The sequence below is a fragment of the Phyllostomus hastatus genome, unplaced genomic scaffold, assembly GCF_019186645.2.
Source record: "Phyllostomus hastatus isolate PE091 unplaced genomic scaffold, TTU_PhHast_1.1 phas_scaffold_585, whole genome shotgun sequence".
NCBI lineage: Eukaryota > Metazoa > Chordata > Mammalia > Chiroptera > Phyllostomidae > Phyllostomus > Phyllostomus hastatus.
Genome location: NW_025334037.1, coordinates 4,188,076 through 4,209,490, shown reverse-complemented (window position 1 = coordinate 4,209,490; position 21,415 = coordinate 4,188,076). Strand labels below are relative to the sequence as shown.

General features: G+C 45.7%; 1 protein-coding gene across 11 annotated transcripts in view; it reads right to left on the bottom strand.

The window, feature by feature from the left end:
• TEAD1 (TEA domain transcription factor 1) overlaps positions 1 to 21,415 on the bottom strand; it is a 247,793-nt gene that overhangs the window by 38,956 nt on the left and 187,422 nt on the right. For all 11 annotated transcript variants that reach the window (XM_045825358.1, XM_045825359.1, XM_045825360.1 and 8 more), the window contains 3 exons: positions 20,800 to 20,861; positions 19,758 to 19,882; positions 3,284 to 3,457 (listed from right to left, as the gene is read on the bottom strand). In XM_045825358.1, coding sequence (XP_045681314.1) covers positions 3,284 to 3,457; positions 19,758 to 19,882; positions 20,800 to 20,861 — 361 coding nt within the window. The remainder of the gene's footprint in view (positions 1 to 3,283; positions 3,458 to 19,757; positions 19,883 to 20,799; positions 20,862 to 21,415) is intronic.

Below are 21,415 nucleotides of genomic sequence, written 5' to 3'. Positions count from 1 at the left end.
CTGATTTTGACAACTTAGAGATCTTACATGCCCCAAGAAAGAGGAAAAAGGGAGAAGGAAGAGTGAGTAGATAATCTATCCAAATTTACTGAATTCATAAACAATTAGAAAATCTGCTAAGCAAACTGCTAACACAAAAGATATTTCAAAGGGAGTGTTACACCTATTAAGAAACACTGAATGGGGGGCAGGGGGTGGGGGAGAAAGAAACACCCATTGGAAACACCTACTGATATCTAAGAGGAGCTATTCCGAGTGTAGTTCATGCTTAGTCATTAGAGGAAGCCAATGAGATTTAAAACTGTAGCAAATTGTAAACCTACAGTTGTCTTTCCTCACTTACTTTAACATAGTTATGTCTGAATTTCTTTATGAAGGTTAATTAAGCACGGTTAACTATATACTAAGAAGTGATATCTTCTGTCATATTCATAGAAGCGCTCAATTTTAATTCTGCAAATCTGAATTCAATAAACTGGTATCTGATCTTGGAGTAATGAAGTCTAAACTTGCACATCTCCTGCCAGCCACCACACTCTGAACATCTGCAATCTAGACCCATGGGTTTGGAGACCCATGAGTGACTGAAGGGCCCCAACCCTTCTATTAAAATCATTTCTTTAAATCACCGTGTGAGTTAAATGGGTGAAATTCTGGAAGCAAAAACAAGAACAACTTTCAAAGCATTTTCCATTCTACAATATAGTCAAATAACAGACTAATTATAAAAAACTTAACACTAAAAACCAATACTGTTTAACTTGAAAGTACTGAAAATGGTTTCTTTTCATCACATCTTGTAATTTCTGATGATGCTCATTAACTGGGCAGAACAGCCTCCTTCCACACCCTTCCCCACTGCGACTCGCAGTCTTTCTGATCTTAGGTCCCCTTTCCACCGGAAGGAGCTTTTGTTCCCATGAGTTATATCTACCTGTATTTTCTGTATTGGAAATGTAAACTGAAAAAAAAATTAAATATTTATTACCTAAATAAAACAATGATAAGCTCATTACATGTTAACGTACAGTTTTAAACAATCAGACATCTATATCTAAAAACAGTTAGTGACAAGAGTAGCACTGTTTTACATTTTGCAAATCTACTTAATGTATGAATTAATGGAAAACATCTAGATTCTCATACTTGCTTCTACATTCAATTTGTCACGACATACTCCTTTAGTTAAAGTACATGAAGAAAATCCAACCTCACATAAATATGTAACTAGAAAAATGAAGAATATTTTAATGTACTCATCAGATAACTGTGGTCATTTTTCTTTGAGATTACAACAAAATTTGACAAGTGGTACTTTCTGAAAGGCTAGTAGCAGGGTGGAATCTGAGACCATATCAATAAACTTACTTTGTTACATTAAAATCCTTTTGGTCCATCCTGTACTGTATCAAAAAATCACATTTGTTGATATGACTGTGGACCTCACCAGAAAAGTCTTTTAAGTACTGGGAAGCTGTCACGATTCCCGGGGTAGATAAAAGTTTTCCAAAATTCTTACTTTTACTTGAAAGCTTGAATTTTCTGTCTGGTGACAAGCACTGTCAGCTGCTATCCGTGGTGTGGCAGGCGGGCTCACGGCAGCCGTTCGGCAGGTGCTCTCTAGGTTCTAGATGTGGCCCATTAACAAAGAACACTCTTGGTGTGACTGCTTCTTGCTTTCTTCCTTTGTTACCCGTGAGTGCCTGCCAGCCCGATGGTGCTAAGGCTTCAGCAGTTTCACCCTCCTGCTCCTGAACCACCAGAGTGTGCATATCGGCAGAGTGCAAAAGGCAAATAGTGACGCAATGTTATAGTAAAATTGTTTTGACCTTGTTGATCCACTGACAGGATGTTGAGGAAGCCCCTTGGGGTCTGCAGGCCACACTTTGAAAACTGCTGTGTTATCATATAACTGAGACCCCAACACCATTCAAATCACTAAGTGGCGGCCACCAATTTAGAAAGGGGAAATGACTATTATTGCTTGTTCACATTATCTACACACATTACTCATCCCAAGAAAATTAGTATAAGTAAAAGGCTACTTCTACAATTCAAATTCAATTTGAAAGCATGAAAAATGAAAGCTAGTTACCATGCAAAGATAATAAAAACTAAACAAACTTAATATGTCAACTTCCCTCCAAGGAATTTAAAACAAATTTTTCCTTAATTCATCCCCTTGTTTCCCCATGTCTTGGGCTTTTTAGTATTGGAGATATGGAAAGTCCTCTGTTGATGGACTTGGTGGCCAGGGTCCACTGGATGTGAAGCAGCCAGGAAACAGCAGAGGCACTACAGTGAAACTCATCCAATTTCAAGACCCTGGTTCCCACCCTGCAAGTAGCCAGTCCTTTATAATCTCTGACTCTTTGTTTTCTTGGTTGAATGGGAGGCAAATTCCACTTAACACTGTGAGGCCTGGATGAGACACATGTAAAGCATTAGCGCAGCTCCTAGCCCACAGCAGGTATTCAATAAATGGTAGCCACTCTTATGAACAAGGTCCCCTGGAGCAGTCGGAAGTCCAGAGAGGAGTGGGACACATCCAAATAATTATGACACAGCATGGGAACTGATTAACTACTGAGGAATTATAAACAGTGTTAGCCGGTCGTCTGGTTTCCTGTTGCCCTCCAGCCTCCCAGTACACACACATTATCCTTATGGCTGCTTTAACGTCTCTGACCAGTCGGCAGTGCCGAGCCCGAGCCTGACTAGTGGAAAAGAAAGAGCAGAGCTCCTCTCAGAGGCTGAGGGGCATCAGCAAGCCCCAGCAGCTGGCACAATCTGCACTTAATGTTTTAAAGCACAAATGAAGCACAGACTGGGCAGAGCCATTTTGTCTTCTCTCAGACACTTATGAAATCTCGAAGCACGAGACTTTATCTTCATCCCAGCCCCATCTCTGTCTCAGGTCCTATGCTCCAGTGGAATTTATAGGTTGCTTTGCTTAATGGAGTGAGAAGAAAAAGAAAGAGGGTCTAGTACCCTATGTTTTCCATCTGACTCCATCCATCTGTGAAGCCTCTTGTCATTGCATGAGTGAGTCCTGAAGCCCAAAGAGGCCACCTGTCTGTTGTTCTTCAGCAGGGGCTGCAGGGTACCACAGGCCAACATGCGGACCACACACAGGTGCGAGTCTGTGACCCATGGCGATCCTGCAGGTGCACACGAATGTGCCGTCAGTGTGAGTCCACGGCCCCTGTGCTGGTCCACACTCACATATGGGACCCGGCCATTCAGACAAAAACCACTGAAATCACAACAATGTCTTACTCACCCAGAATTTTACGAGGAAGAAGGCATTTTGAGGGCCCTTTCCAAACAGTTCCTTTAAGCCACCTTTCTTTTCAGGAAATTTGTCATAAATCTGACGAATGTCCACTGATTCGAGCAATGGGTCACTGTAAGAATGGTTGGCATGCCCAATGTGCACGAAGAGGTGTTTGTTGTACTGTAAGAAACCAACAGAAACATCCCCATTACAAACCCTTTGATGAACCCGGTACACATCTACCTTGAGCTGGATAAAGAGCAGGCAGTCTTAAAATCCCAGAATTATGCTTCCAATAGCCCAGGGTCTGTCCTTTGAAAAAGATAAAGATGTTAAGAAAAGCCATTACAGTTAAGTGTAAAACGGTCATTGTCTTTTTTAAAAATTGAAGTTAGTATACAGTAATATACCAGTTTCAGGTATACAGCATAGTGAAACAGTCATTGTCTTTTATTGAAAGGGTATATATTTTTCTAAATGTCTAAAAAAGGCTTTTTTTTTTTGTAGACACAGTAGCAAACAACAACTTAAGTTACCTAAGTACCAAACCAAGAAGCAATTCTATTACCTAGTTTCATGAGACTCAGCTGCAAATGACAGAGACATCCTTTGGAGCCTGTTGTTGACGGTGTAAGCCCAATAACAAGTATGTGTGTGGTTAACTAATGTCCTCACCCAGAGAGCACTTCTCACTCCAGCTCCCCTAGCAGCAGCGTGGATGCAGCCCTCTGAGCAATGCTACCTGCCTATTTCCTCCAGCAGGAGTAAGAGTGCTGAGCCTCTTTCTCACCAGTCCCTCTAGTAACCAATGGAAAACTTCTGCAAAAGGGCTGGTCAATATGTGGTCATCAGTGCAAAGTTAGGGTCTGGGGAGAGGATTCATGGGATAAGGCTATCAGAGGCTGGTAAAAAAGGAATACCACTTCACTCATTTACACAAAAAAGAAAGAAACAAAACCCTATAAAGACATTTAACTTACAAAACAAAATCTTTTCCTTGCTTTGTTATAAGATATGGTAACCAGACCACAAAGGAGAATGCCCAAACCAATGGTTCTCACCCAGGTTGCAGCAGCATTACCAGGGAGCATTTAAAAGTCACCAGTGCCCGGGCTCCACCCGGGCGAAGCTGGAATCCCTGAGAATGAGGCCAGACGGCAGTAATTTCTAGTGCTCTGTAGGTGAATTCCAATACACTCCTAAGTCTGAGAACCACTGGCCTAGACTTTCTACCTCAGACCCTCCCTGCCTGCCTTTCCTGCTGAACAGGTTGCAACACCATCCTAATGTGATGCCGACAAAGACACCTGGGAGTGCAGGGGGTCCAGGGAGCTCAGAAGGCAACAGGGTTCATAAGAGAAACCCTGTATCCCTATTCCCCTAGCAGTCTCTCTTCACTTTTTGAGTTTACATTGGCATTTCTCCAACTAGGGTCCTTTCAAGTATTGATCCCATAGAAAATAAGAAGCCCCAAATAAAAGAGGGATCGGTCACAGCTGCCTACCAAGAGTACTACAAATTAGCTACGACACTGGACAAGTGCTTCCCCAGCCTCTGAAGTGGGGACCGTGGTGGCATCTACTTCTCAGTGTTGCTAGAGAATTTAAATGAGATACTTCTTATAGGAGGGTCCAACCTTTCGGCGTCTCTGGCCACACTGGAGGAAGAAGAGTTGTTTTGGGTCACATATTAAATATATGACAATATGTAATCACACAAAAATGCCTCATAATGTTTTAAGTAAATTGACGATTTTGTGTTGGGCCACATTCACAGCCATTCTGGGCTACATGTGGCCTGCGGGCTGCAGGTTGGACACCCCTGGAAAGGTCCAATAAAGAGTAAACACTCAATAAATGCTAGGTATTATGATTTTTAAATAAAACTTCCTTCTTTGAGATTCACAGCAAGTATTGGCATATTAAAAGCACTACAGTAAAGAAACATACCTTTAACTTTGTATGACCCCAAGTTTCCCAAACTCATTGGATCACAAAGCCTATAAAAATATTCTGAGGAAGTACTGGTTCACGTTGTGACCTGCTCCCCACACCATGGACCTTGGGCCACAACACCACAGGGGAAGGGGCCTGACCCCCTCCAATGCCCCTGCCCAAGGTGTCACACACACGGCGAGTGTGCCAGGGCCTGGCACCTGCTGGGAGAAGGCTAAGCCCCTCTCCTGACTGACATTGGAGAGATGCCTTAACCAAGCCTTCGCAATCCCTAAATGGTATCAGGTGAAATGTAAAAGAAAAGGAACCTATCAAACTCTGAATGGTCCCAGCCTCCGTTCCTTTTAGCAACCTGGTGACTTTCAGGTAGGACTGAGACCTGGAAACTGCTATGGAAGAACAGAGGCTACCTGAGCTGGAAGAGAAACAAAAAACATTTCCAAACCAAGCAAAAGCTGTTGCTGTGTTAGGGAGAGGAGGCTATGGGGCAGGGCGGAGCGCCTTTGATCTTTTTGTATGTTTTCTTCTCTGCTGTCACATCATCTTTTCAATTACAAGCAAACAAAAGCCCAGAGAAGTGTATAGAACACTACTGCAAAAGAGCTTCTGGTCTCATCAGCAGGTAAAAGGAGAAACAATGCAGGCAGAGTTGGAGGCACAGACTCTGGGGTAAAGGTAAGGAGAGGAGAGAAGGTGAATGAGGGTGTGTGCCTCCTGTCTGGCTGCCCTGACCATTCTGTGGTCACCCACCAGTACAGGGGCTGAGGCCAGCTGTCTGTCCATTCACCCAACCGCATTAATAACCTTGCCTACAGCAAGCTCCATTTCTGTCATTACCTGTGTCGCCCGCCGGCAGTGAGTTCCTGAGGGAAAATGGAATACAAGCAGAGCCTCGGAGACACCTGTGAATAGGACCTGAGTCTCTGTTGAGCTCTATCCTCTCAACTCTTCTTCCCAGCCAGCCCTCATGCGCCAGTGCAGGGCCAGAATGAGGTTAAGAAGCTTGGTCTTTTTGATCTTGACATTGAAAGCCCCAGCAGCATACTGCTGGAGCTCAGGGTGACATCCTGGGCTGCTATCCTGCTAAGAGGTCAGGAAGGCGAATTAGGGTAAAATTCACTGGGGGCCCTGAGGGTATAGCTGAAAATTAATGTGCTGAGTGCAAAGCATGAAAATGCTGGAGTCACACAAGAACCTGAATCCTCAGTTTTCTCATATGTACAATGGGGACATAATACCTGTAAGAACAGGTTTGAGGATGAAAGAAAATAATGCACAGAAGGGGCTTGGCATGGGGCCTAGCATATAAGCGTTCGATAAATTGCAGCTGCTAAGATTACTACTGTATTGGCTTATTATTATGTGAGATTAACTAGATCCTGGGGTAGAAGCACAAAAATGTTCCTATTTCAGCTACCCCTCCTGCCTAGCAAAGAAAAAATAAACAGGAGTAAGCCCAAGCTGGGAGCAGGCTGTAAAGTATGTGACTGTACTGTTCCTCGATTGTGACTGTCCTTTATAAGCTTCTCAGGGTGTGGGCCTCTCATCTGTGCCTGAAGAAAGGAAAAGAATTTGTGTCCATTCAGAGTTTTGTGTAATGTGCTTTCTGTATATGTGACTGCAGGCATTCCTTGCCTCACAATGACAATGTAGGTGGATTTTATTAAAATCATTTTACAAATGAGGAAACAGACGCTCAGGGATGAACAGACTTGCCTGAGGTCACACTTCCGGGAATAGTCCTGGAGTTAAGAATAAAACTTGGAGCTGTCAAGGCCGCCGCCACCCATGCATTTGCTGCAAATACCAACCACACGGTCTCCCAGAAGAAAATGCCCAGGCCCTTCTAACACAGACCTACTTTTTCTGAAAGTTGATTTGGAAAAAAAAGGACCTAAATAGTGTTTTCAAAATTCTAAGATGTTAAATTAAAATTTGGGAGAAACATAATGATTCACAGATGCATTAGATAGAGTCTTCAAAGGTTTCTATTTTGAGGAAATTACCTTTGTGCCCAAGTGGCTGAAATGAACTGAGAAGGGGCAGGCTGTCCCTGCCAAAGGAAATCGGGCACTGCCTCTCCAAGGCTGGTGACTTGAAACCAAACCCTGACTGCTGGCATCTGAGTGGCTTTATTCCTGCCAAGAGGTGACTTTGTTGCTAAGAATACAAAGGACTAAAGAAAATGTTCTGGAGACCACAGCAGTGAGACAAACAGACCCCTCTCTCCCTTTAATTCAACCAGGGTAGGTCAGGAGTCCCTCTGCCCCCAAATCCAGAAGGCTGAAGAGAAGAAATCTATCTGGTAGGTTTGGGTTCTAGCTCTAATGAAACTAGAACTCTAAAAACCATTTGGTGAGGCTACTACTCTCTCATCCCGCTGGTTTTCCTATAAGGGAAGAAGGCCAGAGCAGGTGCTTTCTTCCCTTTCTCTCTCCCTCCCTCCCCAATAAATCCCACTTTCCTTCTAGCAGTGGTGGTTCCCCAAAACTAAAGGTAAAACATAAAACCAAAAAAGGGTAATTCCATTCTATAATGCAGAAAACAAATATTTGAAAGTCAACAACAAACCCAACTCCAAGTATTTGGGGCAATATATAAGCAGAAACAGGGTGGATGCCAAGGAGTCACTTACACCAGAGCCTAAGATGAAATATCCTCTGCATCTAAAATAGAGATTAACATTGGCTGTACAATCACCAAAAAAAAGTCTCCTTGACACTTGGTAGATATGTGGATTATCAACATATCAAAGGCAACAAGAGAAAAGGTGCTCACTCTGTACATTTCTTTCATGGATTTCAGTAGAACAAACCAACGCACCTATCGTCCACTATGCACTAGGCCCAGGCAATCCATGAGCCAGGAATACAAAGTCCTCCCTTCGCAGGACCTACAGCAGAGCGGCTACAGAGAACCAGCTTACTGTCTCCACAGTCAGTCATGTGTTGCCCATGTGAACACGTGTCCCCAAAGATTCCTAGAGAGCAGACTGCGGTTAAAGACAGTCAACATCCCCACGCTTGCATGTCTCATGCCTTAAATCAGCATTTACCTGCTTTTTTTATATAGATGAGTTGGTTCCCCAGCATGAAACATGCAGTGTTACTCATCAGCAAGGAGAACACCTCTAAGGCAAAACCATGACGAAAACCAAGTTATCTATCACATGTAAGAGTATAAGACACTCTGAGATCTGTAAGGCTTCAGAAAATTGACCTTCTTTGTAACTGCTCTCAGGTCACTATAGGGGGAGAGGTTCCTATGAAATGCAGTAAATCAGAACAGAGGGAGACAGGGCCCTAACCCAGGAGACAGGAAGAAGAACGTGCAGGCCAACAGCTGGGCCACTGACCCGGACAGCTGCCATGCCAGAGTGGATGAGGAGCTGGAGGGGTCCTCAAGAGCCATCACCAAGGGGGCAGTGGACCTGAGAGATTCCCTGAGACCAACTGGAGAGATTACGAGACCAACTGGAGAAGAGTTTGAGAATTCTGTTAGAAATTTTGAGGATGACTGTGTCATTTAGAAACTGAACAGATAAAAAAAAAAAAAGAGGAAATGACAAGCCCTAGAAAAAACATTTTACAATCAAGAAAGGGTTCTAATATATCACACATTAACCACACTGTGTACAAAACTGACACAGGTTTGCAATATAAACACTGAGTATTAAAAACAAAACTTGTGCGATAACCACACTGGGAAGATTAGATGTTAAAGAAGGGGGTGGGGTGGGGGGGAGACATGTGCTAGATTTAGAGACCTAAGTCCTGATCTTCCACAATAAAAGTCAATGGAAAATGTCTAAAATTGATGGGCTGAGATATATGGTATAAGCATGCCATTTAGAAACATGGAGACAATGTACAAAAAATGGCTCAAGAGCTGTACGCAGCTGTCCCTAAGAATAGTTCTGGTGAACATGGAAGACTTGGGGCTGGGGACTGCTGCTTATCCTTACAGGCCATGAATGAGGCTCAATTTGACTCATATATAAAGCATGTGTATTCTATTAAATTAAACAGCCAATCAAAAATTACCTTGAAATAGCCTGGAGTTTTTTGAGGAAGGGAAAGAACTATAAAGGGAAACAAAAATATTAAGAGTCATGCTTCAGGATGTTTATCCTAGCTGGGCTCAAGTTCTGTGGACTCAAAAGGAACTTGGTCAGATCACAGAGCCTTCCTAAGGCTCAGCTACTCGGGATGACTGCAGGCTCACTAAAAACAAACAAACAAACAAACATGATGTTGCACCAGCAAAATCCTACCCAGATCAAAACATCCTGTAGCTCAGCAGCACCTGATACCATCTTAACACATGGATTTCTATCCTGACTTGGGGAAATGATCATTTTCTCTTTTTACTGCTACAATCCCTCCAGTTCTTTTCACAGCAGTTTTAAACAGTGACAAAGGTGAATATAATCCTAGAAACTCAAGAAAGTTACTTGTAATGGGTTACTGAGCTACTCCGGGGGTTTCACAAGGGACTTTCCTCCTCCCCCGAGGCTGTTCTAAGAGGTCACTCTCTCTCCTGGTTCCTGGCTCTCCTCTCTGCTGCTGAGGGAGGCTGCAGAGAGGAGAGCTGACCTCGAAAACAGACTCTGGAGTCAGACGGGATTTGGTCTGAACCCTGGGGCTGGCACCACTGTCTCGCTGAGTCATCTGGGACAGCAATTCCAGCCCTCTCTGCTGCCTTTTCCACACTTGTAATAAGGGATAAGGAAAGTCACTATCTCAAAGGAGTGTCACAGGATTAAATGAGATAATGCATGGAAAATACATATGCTATACCAAGGACATCATTTATTATTATTATTGCTATTACTATTTCCCCAAGTAATCATGATGCTTCTTTATGTTGGAAGAGATCATTTGAAATTTAGGCTGTCCTCAGAGCAACAAAATGGAAATACTAAAATTTAAAGCAGAAACAAAGACAGGAAAGTCTCAGACACACCCCTGCTGGTCCGACACTGCCATTAGCCACTATAACATAGGGTGGCCGAGAAGGCGGAGATGTGCACATGGGGCCTGGAGAGCCCTGGCCCCGGCCCCGAAGCCGCGCTCCCCTCAGGCACATCAGAGCCCCTCTGAGCCTTGAAAAATCTGTCCTCACAGGGCAGCCTGGGCGGCCCATCACCGCAAATGAGACAAACCAGGAAAACACAACTCCCACGGTAGCCACTGGGGTTTTATTTTCGTTCTTTTCTCTTTTTTGAAAGTACTGCCAATACATTTTACTCCAGAGACCTCTGATGAGGCAGTTCACTTTTTGTGGAACAGGAAGGAAAAGTCCTATAAATCTGCTAGTCCTTGGCATCCAAACTGCTCCCTAGGACATGCCTTGGCGCTGCAGTACATTATCTGACCTGAAGATGGCGGTCTTTTCCCAAACTTGTTCCAAAAATTCCAAGTATTTGAAGAACGCAGTAAAACCTTGAAAAATGACTGCTGTCAAATAATACCAAGAGAGAAATTATAATCCACTTAGGAATTTAAAGAAAGCAAGACAAATAACTCATGTCAAGGGATGATAATGTACAAGTTGGAACAGAACAAGGACAAATCACCTACAGTTGCTTCTTGTCACGCTCCTGCCAGTACTATCCCTCCAGACACTCCCAGGGCAGCCTGCGCAACCTGTGATGACCCCAAGCAGTGGCTGTAGAGCCAAGCCAAGGAAAGTGACCTGCATACTCAGGTCCTGGTATGACTTGGGGGTTGGAGGGGCTATTCTGCACTCCTCCGCCAATAGGCTCTGTCCTCACCTGACTGCTCAGAGACACCAGCCCTGTTCTAGTCATCTGTCCCAGGTGCCGCTTCATCCCTTCCCTGTGCCCTTCCCAGAAAGAAACAGGAGAAACAAGAAACTAGAAGCAAGTCAGTCCTTCCTTCCCAGATCTCACACCAGAGTGTACCACCCGCACCCCCACTTCCCAGTCCCACCACCATCTCTGTAGAGGGGCTGCTGTTTCTTAGAAAGAGGTGCATCTTCCCCATCAAGTGCAGCTGTAAGGGCCAGTGGCCGAGTGCAGGAACCGCAACCAGGAAGGCAAGCGGGTGTGGTGCTGACCTGCCAAGGAAAGCAGATGGAACCTGGCTGCGGCCTCTGTGAAATGTCCATAAAACTCAGATTTCCAGATGCTTTCAATTGCCTCATCCCCAAATGGTATGAAGAAAGAGGGTGAGTGCCCAGAGCAGCTCAGGCACTGAGAGCAAACCATCCACTGCTGCTGCCAGAGGTGCATGGATGAGCCCACAGGACAGCTGGGCAGTCCTGCATGATGGGGGGCGGGGGGGACCATACCACACCACAGGGAGCCATCAGCAGTCACGAAAAGACACTTCATCTCCCACGACCTGCTGGAATGGAAGCCCACACTTGGTAGAATGTACGAAAAAAACTTGGGAGCAGCACAAACACTGGGCATAGCCAACCATCAGAACAGCTGCAGCCTTCCTCTGAGAACCTAGAAGGCAAGTGTGCTTTCTGACCATGTATTCGAAACATGGGATACAGACATTGACAACACATGGGTTGGAATCGAGGCTCTATTGGTTTTGAGCTGTGTGACCTGAGGTAAGTTGCTTAACCTTTCTGGGCCTTGGCTTCCTCCTCTGAACACAGGGATGACACCTGGCTGACTCATTTCCAGGGGTCGATGTCTAGGTCAAATGAAACAGTAAATATGACGATTCTGTGTGAGCCATAAGGAGCTGTATAGATGCTGGCTTGAAGGTTCCCTGTTAATGAGATCCACACACAAGCTATGAACTGGGGTAGAGGAACCTCTTTTCTAAAGGACCAGAAACCAGATCTGCCCAAACAGCTGTTTCCCATAAATACAGAACCCTACTCTGAGATGTTGCATCAGCCTCAGCATCCAGTGCAGTGCTCGGAAGCTTCTCTAGAGAAACCTTGCCCTTCTTGGTCTTGTCCAGGACACCAGCAAGGACCCTCCTGGCAATCTGGAGCTTCAACCTTGCTTCTGATCTTGTTTCCTTATTTCTCCCATCTACACCCCATACAAACCACCCATCCTTCTTTCTGCCACAGGCCTCATCAATGTCATATTTCCTTAGAGCTGCGCTGGTCACATTTTCCAAAGCAGAGCCAGGATCTGTGGTTTAATGAAGGAATTCTAGCTGATCTGTGAATTGCCTTTGAAAGAAGCTATAAAGACATGAAGATTAAATCATGCTTGGGCCCACATTTGACCAAATGCCTTTACGGAAAAGAATGAGGTTATCTGTAGGATGTATTTGCATAACCTCAATGCAGCCCACTCTAACCGGGAGCAATGGGCTAGCTCAGGCTGTGAAGATTAAGGCCTTACTCCTTCATGTCCAGAGGGCTCCATAAACATCACAGAGAATAATGTTCATGCATTATCTGGGGGAGTGGAGAAAACAAAGCTTATTATTTCACAGGTGGCAGCCAGTGAAGGAAGGTGGTCAGGACATTTGGAGAAAGAGGAAAGTAAGGGCACTTGATATGAGTTCCCCAGGAGGAGAGAATTCCTGAAGGGTGCCCAGGCTTGGGTTATGGCAGGTCCTCAGCCTGGAGGCAGGGGGTTTTGCTGCCTGGGATGTCCTGGCCTCTTATCTTTATTTCTAAGTAGCTTAGAAATAATACCTGGTGAAGCACTTAGGACATGGTAAGATCTCCTTAACCGCTGGTGATTGCTACTCGCTTCCCCAGCTTCTTCAAACCATGGGCTCTGCGTTAGCACAAAGTTCAACTATCCAACCCTGCCATCTATGAGCTGGGTGTTGGGCTGTTACTTAAACTTGCTGAAGGTCTGTGTTTCCAATATCCATTTCCATGGGTTTCTTTTGAGGACAAAAGGAATAGTGTTATCACAAAGGCAGTCTGCTCTCTTCTCTGCTCCATAACTTTTCAAATCACACCACCATCCGCAGTCTCAAAAACTCAGTCATTTCCAGCACCCTCTTCCTCCACAGCTAATTAATCCCTAAGACCTTTTAATGTTACCAACACAATGTCTATCCCCCTGGCCACTGCCTGTGCCCTGTTTGGCCCTTGTCACCCATCTCCTGGACCAGTGATGTTGTTTCCCTAGCTCCAGCCCGTTCTCTGACCTGCTGCAGCCATCATCTTCCTGCAGCCCGTATCAGACCACATCTTCTCTTTAAAAGGGGGGTGAGGTGGAGGAATACATGTTCATATTATATTGTATGTATATTAAAATCTCTGGAAAGATTCATAGGAACTAGCAACAGTGATTCCCTATTTGGGGTGGGATAGGAATGAGAAAGTAGTGAAATCCCCCTCCATTCTTTTATGCTTACAGATTTTGGATCACACGAATTTACAAGCTACTAAAAAAAAATTAATTAAAAAAAAATTCTGGCTCCCACCTGAGTTCCAATAGAGTCCAAACCACCTGGGGAGCAGATCTTCCCAAGTCAGGTCCCTCCATTGGTCTGGCCCAATCTCCTGCTACGTTTCTCCAAGACATTCAAAGTTCCAAAAACACATCTGGAGTGTTCAATAGGCCCGGGATGTTGCTAACTGCAACTGTCACAGCAATACAGTGAGAGTGGCCCTAATATGCCCACTTGCCAACTGAAGTCAGGCTGAGCTGCGAAGTCATTGTCCTGAATCCTGTACTGCTGGTAAGAACTCCAATACTGCCTTCCTCATTCAACTACAATGAATGTGTCATCACAAGAGCACAGCAGGAGATACGTTCTAAGGTCCAAGTGGGAACATCCCTGGCTTCTCCTGTGCCTCGCCCCAAACCCGAAGAAGACACACAGAACCACATACTGGAAAGGGAGCTCAGAGAAATCCCAGCCCAACTCTCACCCCCATGTGAAGGGCCCTCCTACAGGCAGCCTGTGCTTGGGGGACGCATGCTATAGAAGGCAGTTGTTTTTACGTTTTAATAATTTTTTGGTTTCCCCAAAACTACAGAGCAGTGGTTAAGAATGCAGAGTAGGGCCAAACCTTGGCACAGCCACTCCCTGGGGGTGGACCTTGATAAAGTACCCTAAAGTTTCCGAGCCTCTGTTCCTCCAGTGATACACTGTACATGGCAACAGTACCCGTGTCAGCATGCTTGGCATACAGTGCTTATCACACAGGTGGGTAAGTGCTGGCGATGATCAGTACTGCATAATATAGCAAAGTGTTTGTTAGGAGCTGGATGTGCCTTCCCTGTTCAGGTTTGTTACTGTTCCATCTTTGGCGAGACAGTGCTTTTTCAAAACCTAAAGAGACGATCTCCTTGTCCCTCCCTCTCTATGCCAAGGTTTTCCCTTCTCTGGCTGTGTAACTCCTACCTAACCCAACACTCACACACTCTCTTCCTGTACATGGTCCTGCTTATTCTGGCATCCAGACCATGACAGGCACTGAACATAAAAGCCTGGGCCTGGGCAATCTGACCCGGCAGGGCTTTGCCAGCTGTGGGGCAGGAAGTGGCTGAGCTGTGGGGGCTGGAGGAACCTGTCCTGTCCCAGGGTGGGGGTGGAGGAATTCCGCTAGGCTTTATCAGGGAAACCACTCCCCATGCACACACAGGATTCAGCTTACAGCTCACCAAGCTCAGGTTTTCGTCAGTCTCAATCAGCAGCTGCTAACTCAGTCTCCAGGAACTGGGCCCTGATTACAGCCAAGGCACTTTTACATGGCCCACCACAGGTGGAGGATCTTACACGTAACATTTGCAGTCCCTTGATATGCAACACTGAAATCATGTAGAAAGTGTATTTTCAAGCACTACTAACCACTTCTAAAATCGTCTTAGTTTTTTAGATCTTCCTTTCTTCACCCTCTGCTGTTTTTCTCTTAGCTTCTAGTGGAGCCAAAGGTAACAGAGGGACTGACTTGCTGGTTCTCCACCAACATAAACAATTGACTTGGGGAAACGCTGCCATCTGGTTCATACTTGATGCAGAGCCAGCAGGGGGCGCTCATCCCCCAGATAATTCTGCTTGTAGCTCCTTACAGATTACAACCAGCTACAGGCTATAAAACAGGCTACTCGACTCATTGCCCACAAATGGACAGACCACATATACTCTGGTTACAATCTCAGGATGTGGAATCAGCAGACCTGGATCTAAAGCCCATTTCCAACGTCAGCTGCCTGCCTAACACTGGGCAGGCCATGTATAAGGTAAGTGCACAGTGTTGGCTCTCTCCACAGGTGGTACTACTGCTGGCCCTCTTACCAGTACTACCAATGCCAAGGGTGGCAGAGTCATGTAGAAGTCTTCAGTGGTGGCAATGATGGCCTCTGTGGTAACCTGAAGAATGAATTTGTGGAACGGTGGTAACTAAGGGAGGCCACCCTGGAACCAGGCAAACTAGGTCCTCCTCTTGGTTTTGTTGCTCATGCTTATGTACTGCTGGGAAATAGTACAACCACAAGGTTCAAACCTGGCCCCAGACACTGGCTACCTGCAAGACAGCAATCTCTCCAAGCCTCTTCTTGGAGAATTGAATAAAATTACCTACCTCATCAGGCTGTGATGAGGACAGAAGAAATCACTAGTGAAAAATAGTTAGCATTGCCTCCAGCTCATCGATTTATTTATTGGCTTTTTGCCAGCACTATCTGTTACCCCATGATTCCAATGAGCCTAAGCCACTACAGGAAGTAGGGAGAAATGTGTGTGCGTGCCTGTATGCAGACAAAGATCTACAGACTCCAAACACAGAGCTGAATCTGTTTAGGGACCTTTGATTATTTGTCACCTTGTGGGCTTCCTTATCAAAGAAACATGCTTAATGTTTGATGTTAAATGTTTTAGTATATCCACCTTAGTTTAAATATCCCAGATGAATTTTTAAGTTACTTTAAATTTGTCTATAGTTGGAACAAAATATAGTAAAATCAGTCTCAGAAGGCACAAAAAGCCCAAGAGCCAAAGAAACGTTCCACATGCTACAAGTGCTTCAGTGCGACCTTGGTCCTGAAGTGCCATTGCACGTTCATGGTGACAGCACCTTCTGTTTGCAAAATAAAGTGCCTATTACATAACCTGAGAAGCTGGTGCTTAAGACACTGCCGAAATGCTGTAAACAATTTTTGTAATTCTCCCTCATTTCAATTTGTCAATCACCTTCCCCCCACAAGGGTCCCCTGCTTCCTCCACCACAACTGCCCTGTTTCAGCACCCTTGTATTTCCACTAAAATCAAATACATGTACTGGTCACACTCTGCCATGAATTCTTCTGTATACCTGAACTCATTTTTAAAAATCAATGCAAAATAGGGGTGTGTAACACAGGAGTATTACATTGTGACATTAATAAGTGAGGTTGGTGTTGTGACTCAGTAAAATAATTTCAGGACAGTGGCATGGTTTTGGCTGGAATTATCTGATAGACACAACTTAAAATCAGACTGCAACAAGCCAGAGCCATCAACATATACATGACATTTTCTGAAATTATACTTTTGTAATCTAAAGAGCAAGTGATTTTCAACTGTGAAGAAGGAGCATTATTCCACATGAGCACCCAGGATCACCTCACATTCTGTGTGTGTGTGTATACTTGTTTGGGTGGTTACTGTTTGTTCTCTCTAGTAGAATGGAGGCTCCACAAGAATAAGGACTTAGTTTCCTTTGCTTTTGCATCCCTAAAACCTGACACAGGGGCTGGTGTGCAGTGTCTAAAAAGGACTTGATGCCCTGGCCAGGTTCTTGGTTAGAGCCTCTTCCCCAGACGCCAGGGTTGCAGGTTTGATCCCTGGTCAGGGCACATGCAAGAATCAACCAATGAGTGCATAAATAAGTGGAACAACAGATCGATGCTTCTCTCTTTCTCCTTTCCTCTCTCTAAAAATCAATCAATTTCTTACAAAAGTATTTGTTGGTTGCATTCCAATTTCTCTCAGTCCCCATCTTGTGTCCCTTAAAATGTAATTATTTTTTTCAAGAGGCCCAATGGCGGTGACTCACACCAGGCCTTCCATGTATAATAGGACTGTTGAAGTCATGTGTTAAGAGGCCAAGCTATAGAGCCAAACCCTTTCATTCATCAGGGTTCCAGTCAAGTGGAACCATTCAGATTGCTATGTATAATCCTGCGTGTGCATGAAACATTAGCTATAGACCCCACTCCAAGGACTTGGTGGGCCCTGCCTTTAAAACTATCCACCAACTTCCACTTAACTACTTTCATATCTCAGAGGCATCACCCCTGGCATGTTCTCCTTCATGCCTCCCCATTCCGAATAATCCCCTACCCCTCAGTGTGAGGGTTACTCCTCAAGGAAGCTGTTCCATGTTATTCACTCCCAGCTTTCAATACTCTTCCTTCCCTGCAGTCACCGCACTTCACAATGACCTCCATTGTGATTACTGCTTCACGCGAGTCTCCTCACAAGACATAACTTCCACCAGGGAGGAGAATGACTGTGGTCAGGACCGGACCCTCCTTGGTCCGGGGCCACGTATTCAATTAGAGAACATACTGAAAGAGTCTATCGGGGATTCACAGAGGGAAGCCTGACAAACAGTAACCACAAGAGAAACTGGGCACTCAGGGCTCTACGGGTCCATAACTGGAGGGACCGTCACAGCGAGGGGCTGCCACGGGCTTCTCAATTAAAAAAGAATTTTGTTTATTTTGATTAAACATTCTATAATCTTTTTACCCAGGGAAACAACTACCACCTTGGGATTTTTACTTCCCAGTGCCTTGGAGTTTTATTCCTAGGGAAAAAAGTTCACAAGCAACAAGAAAGATTTGTTCATGTAGTGGATACACAGACTGCATAAGCAGTTCAAGACACCTTCATAATGGGGGTGGTTTACAGCAGTGTAAAAGAATATACTGAAATAGACTTTGGCTCCTGGTCACGCTGCTCATTGGCTAAGCATCTTCAGTCAGTTACTCAGTGAGTCTGGGCCTCAGTTTCTTCACCTATGAAATTGGGAAACAGAACCTATCTCACTGGTACTATGAGGACAGAATAAAATGACCAATGACCAAATACTGTGCAGGCAATGAGGTGTTATACAAACAAGAATTATGAAAAGCAAAAGCATCATCTGGCCAGTCATGCCTTCAGCCAAAAAACCCTCCACACTTCTTAGAAGGAGGCGGCAGCCTGGAGTTGGGAAGGTGATCTTGTGTATTTCAATGCCACCAGACAGGGATTCAAGCCATTGCCACCGCCCTTCCCACAAACCACTCGGCCAGTTGAGAAGAGGGATCTAGTCGGCTTTCTCTTCCCTGTTTCAATAACCTCATCTTCCTATGCCTGCCTTGATAGCCCCATGACCGACTTTACATCTTCATTTTCCCCTATTTTTGCAGCAGGCTCTGTTTTTCTACCAGCTCCTGGCGAACAGCTCATAGACAGAAATGTTGGTGGGCCACACTTGGTTGCCCCGAGTGTCTTCTCTGGTGGTGGCTGGTGGAAGCCCCTCTGCCCAGGTTGCCTCCCTTGTCCTATTATCATCGGAGGCTTTCCACCAAGCTCAAGTGCAAATACTACCAGAAGACGTAGTGTTTGTTCAGTATCTGAGGTATTTACGACAGATGGCAAAATCATTCATGACACTTTTTCCTGTTAACAGAATGACAGCAAGGCAGCAGATACACAGACGCACGGCACCTATGGCTTTTGGTGGTTCTGGAGGGCAGCAAGGTGGGTGAGACAGAATGCGGAAAGGAGTTGGTGAAGACCCCAAAGACAAACTCACGATTTCTTCAATTTTTGCCTTGGATTCACCCACACACAGATGCAGTGCTCATACTCACAGTCAAGGAGTGGGAGTGAGAAGGGGGTCTTGGGCTTGCTGAGCGGGAAGGAAGGGAGGCTCACCCATGTATGGGAAATGATGGGCCTGACTGGGAAACAGTGGGGCGATGGGTGCTCCCATCGGGGTGAGGGACACAACCAGCAGAGTCCAGATGCCAACCTTACTGGTATTTATGATATTACAGTGCATTGCACTTTATATCAAATTGTTAAAGTATCACCTTGTTACCTCTCCCTAAGGAGGGTAACTCACTATCTTGAGAAAATATAGACTTGGAAAGGCAGTATCAAATAATGGCTAAATGTTAGGTGTGAGTTTTAAAGATGTAAGTTTGAATCTCTAATCCATCAGATGTTAACCATGTGACTTTAGGAAAATTTCATAACCTCTGTTTCTTCATCACACAGCACCTGCCCTTATAGGGCTTTGGTGAGGATAAAGTGTGATGGTGTATATACAGGTAAATAGCTTTGCCATGTACCAGTCATGTGGCAAGGTGCAATAAATGTTAATTTTACCAAATGCAAGAGCCTATTAAGCCCCTGCCCTTCAGCACCAGTATTCCCTAGAGTTTCAGGCCCAAAGCATCATAACTTCCAGCTCTAACTTCTACATATTTGTCAATGGAAATACCTTTTACTTAATTGAAAGGCTGCTTGGTTTTCCCTCCCCAGGTCTGTGTTCACTCAGTGGAAAGGACTGCAGAGATGAATGGGAATGAACAGCAAATTCTAGGTTCAAGGTACACCTCTGGGCACACTCACCGAGTCTGGGTCTCGCTGCTGTTCGAGGAAAGCGGAGAATTCCACCAGGCGAAGTTTGGTTGTGCCAATGGAGCGGCCCTGCCAGGCAGGGACCGAGGGAGCTGGGGCTGACGCAGGCTCAAACCCTGGAAGACCAATTGTCACCTTTACCGCTGGCCAATCGCCTCCCCTTGGCCTCGGGCCCACAATGGGGCAGGAAAGGCCAACAGCTGCTCCAGCAGTGTCTTGTAGTGGAGCTAAGTCAGGGAGGGGCGAGATTCGGCCTGGAATCCCAGAAGCAGTGTCCTGGAGAAGCTGGATGCATACAGCTCCTTGTAAAGCCAACATCAGCTCGTGTTGTGGGCTGTGGCATGAGGTCACCTAATCCCAGACACAGGGGCCTAGCTGGGGACCAAGACGAGACTGACTGAAGAGATGGGAACTGCCAGACACTTTCTGGTCTCTACCTCCTTTCCCAAGGCCACAGTCACCAGCACTGTAGGACACTCTCTCAGAATGCTCCCCGGTATGGAGCAGAGGGCATTTTAAGTGTTGGGCCTCTGTAACGGACAGCAGCTCCACCAAGTAATTCTACATGCACCTGTGCGGGGTGGCGGGTGGGGCTGAGGGCCGGGCAGACACTTGTTTTCTACTTTGGGCTTCCGTGTGAGCTCTCCTATAAAGAAAGGGTACTAGGAATTGAAGCCTACTTATCTAAGAAAAGGTGACTGAAATCCTATCTGCTCTCAGGACTTGTATTGCCCAATTCAGCCTGTTAATGATGAGGAAGGAACCACAGCAACTTCCCCTTCCCAGGATGACCCAGAGTGCTGAGTGAAAGTGACCAGGCTCCCTGATTCCTTAAAAACAAATGTGAGGAGCTCTGAGGGAATGATTCACAGGAATTAGGACCTGGGAGGGGACACCTACATGACCCTCCTATGTGCCAGGGTAATACCTGCCTTAAGCAAGTTGAGGGTGAGAAGGGGGCAGTCATAGGTCTGCAAAGAAGAGGGGCCATGCAGCTGTGGAACAAAGTGGGAGGGAGCCCCACAAGACTCACCTGGAATGGGGGCTGTGACCGCTGGCTGGATGGGGTACGCCTGCTGCACAAAAGGCTTGACGCTGGGAACAGAAAGACGGAGAGAGTCAGAAATGGCAGCTGTAGTAGCAGCTACGCCTCAGTTCTGGCCTTGGCCTCCTGGGGCTAGGGACCCAACCTGGATCCTCCCTACTTTAAGGATGCTGCCTGCAAGTTGGGGGCATAGCCCAGGCAAAACTCCATCAAGACTGAGAGGGTTACTCTCTCCAGTTGAGAGGGGCCAGCAGGCTGCTGGGGACAAAACCACCAAGCTCACGCCTGCTCAGTGGGATGAGCCAGGCACCTTCCTCTGAAATCTCATCCCTGCAGAGACCGAGGTTAGAGGTCACCATTTCCAGGCAAGGTTTGGGACACGAGTCAGGCTCCCCTTCTCTAAGCCAAATAGCTCATGTTCTTTTGAGAATATCTCAGCAGGATTTCTGTTCTGCTTTCATCCCAGACTGCCCTCATCTTCTGGGCTCTGAAAGCATCAGTGGGATTTTCTGTTAGCTGCCACACCACAGGGAAAGATAGAATGGAATGGGCTACAGAATCACCCCCACCGCCCTCGCTCTCAGACAGGCACTTCTCAGGAAGA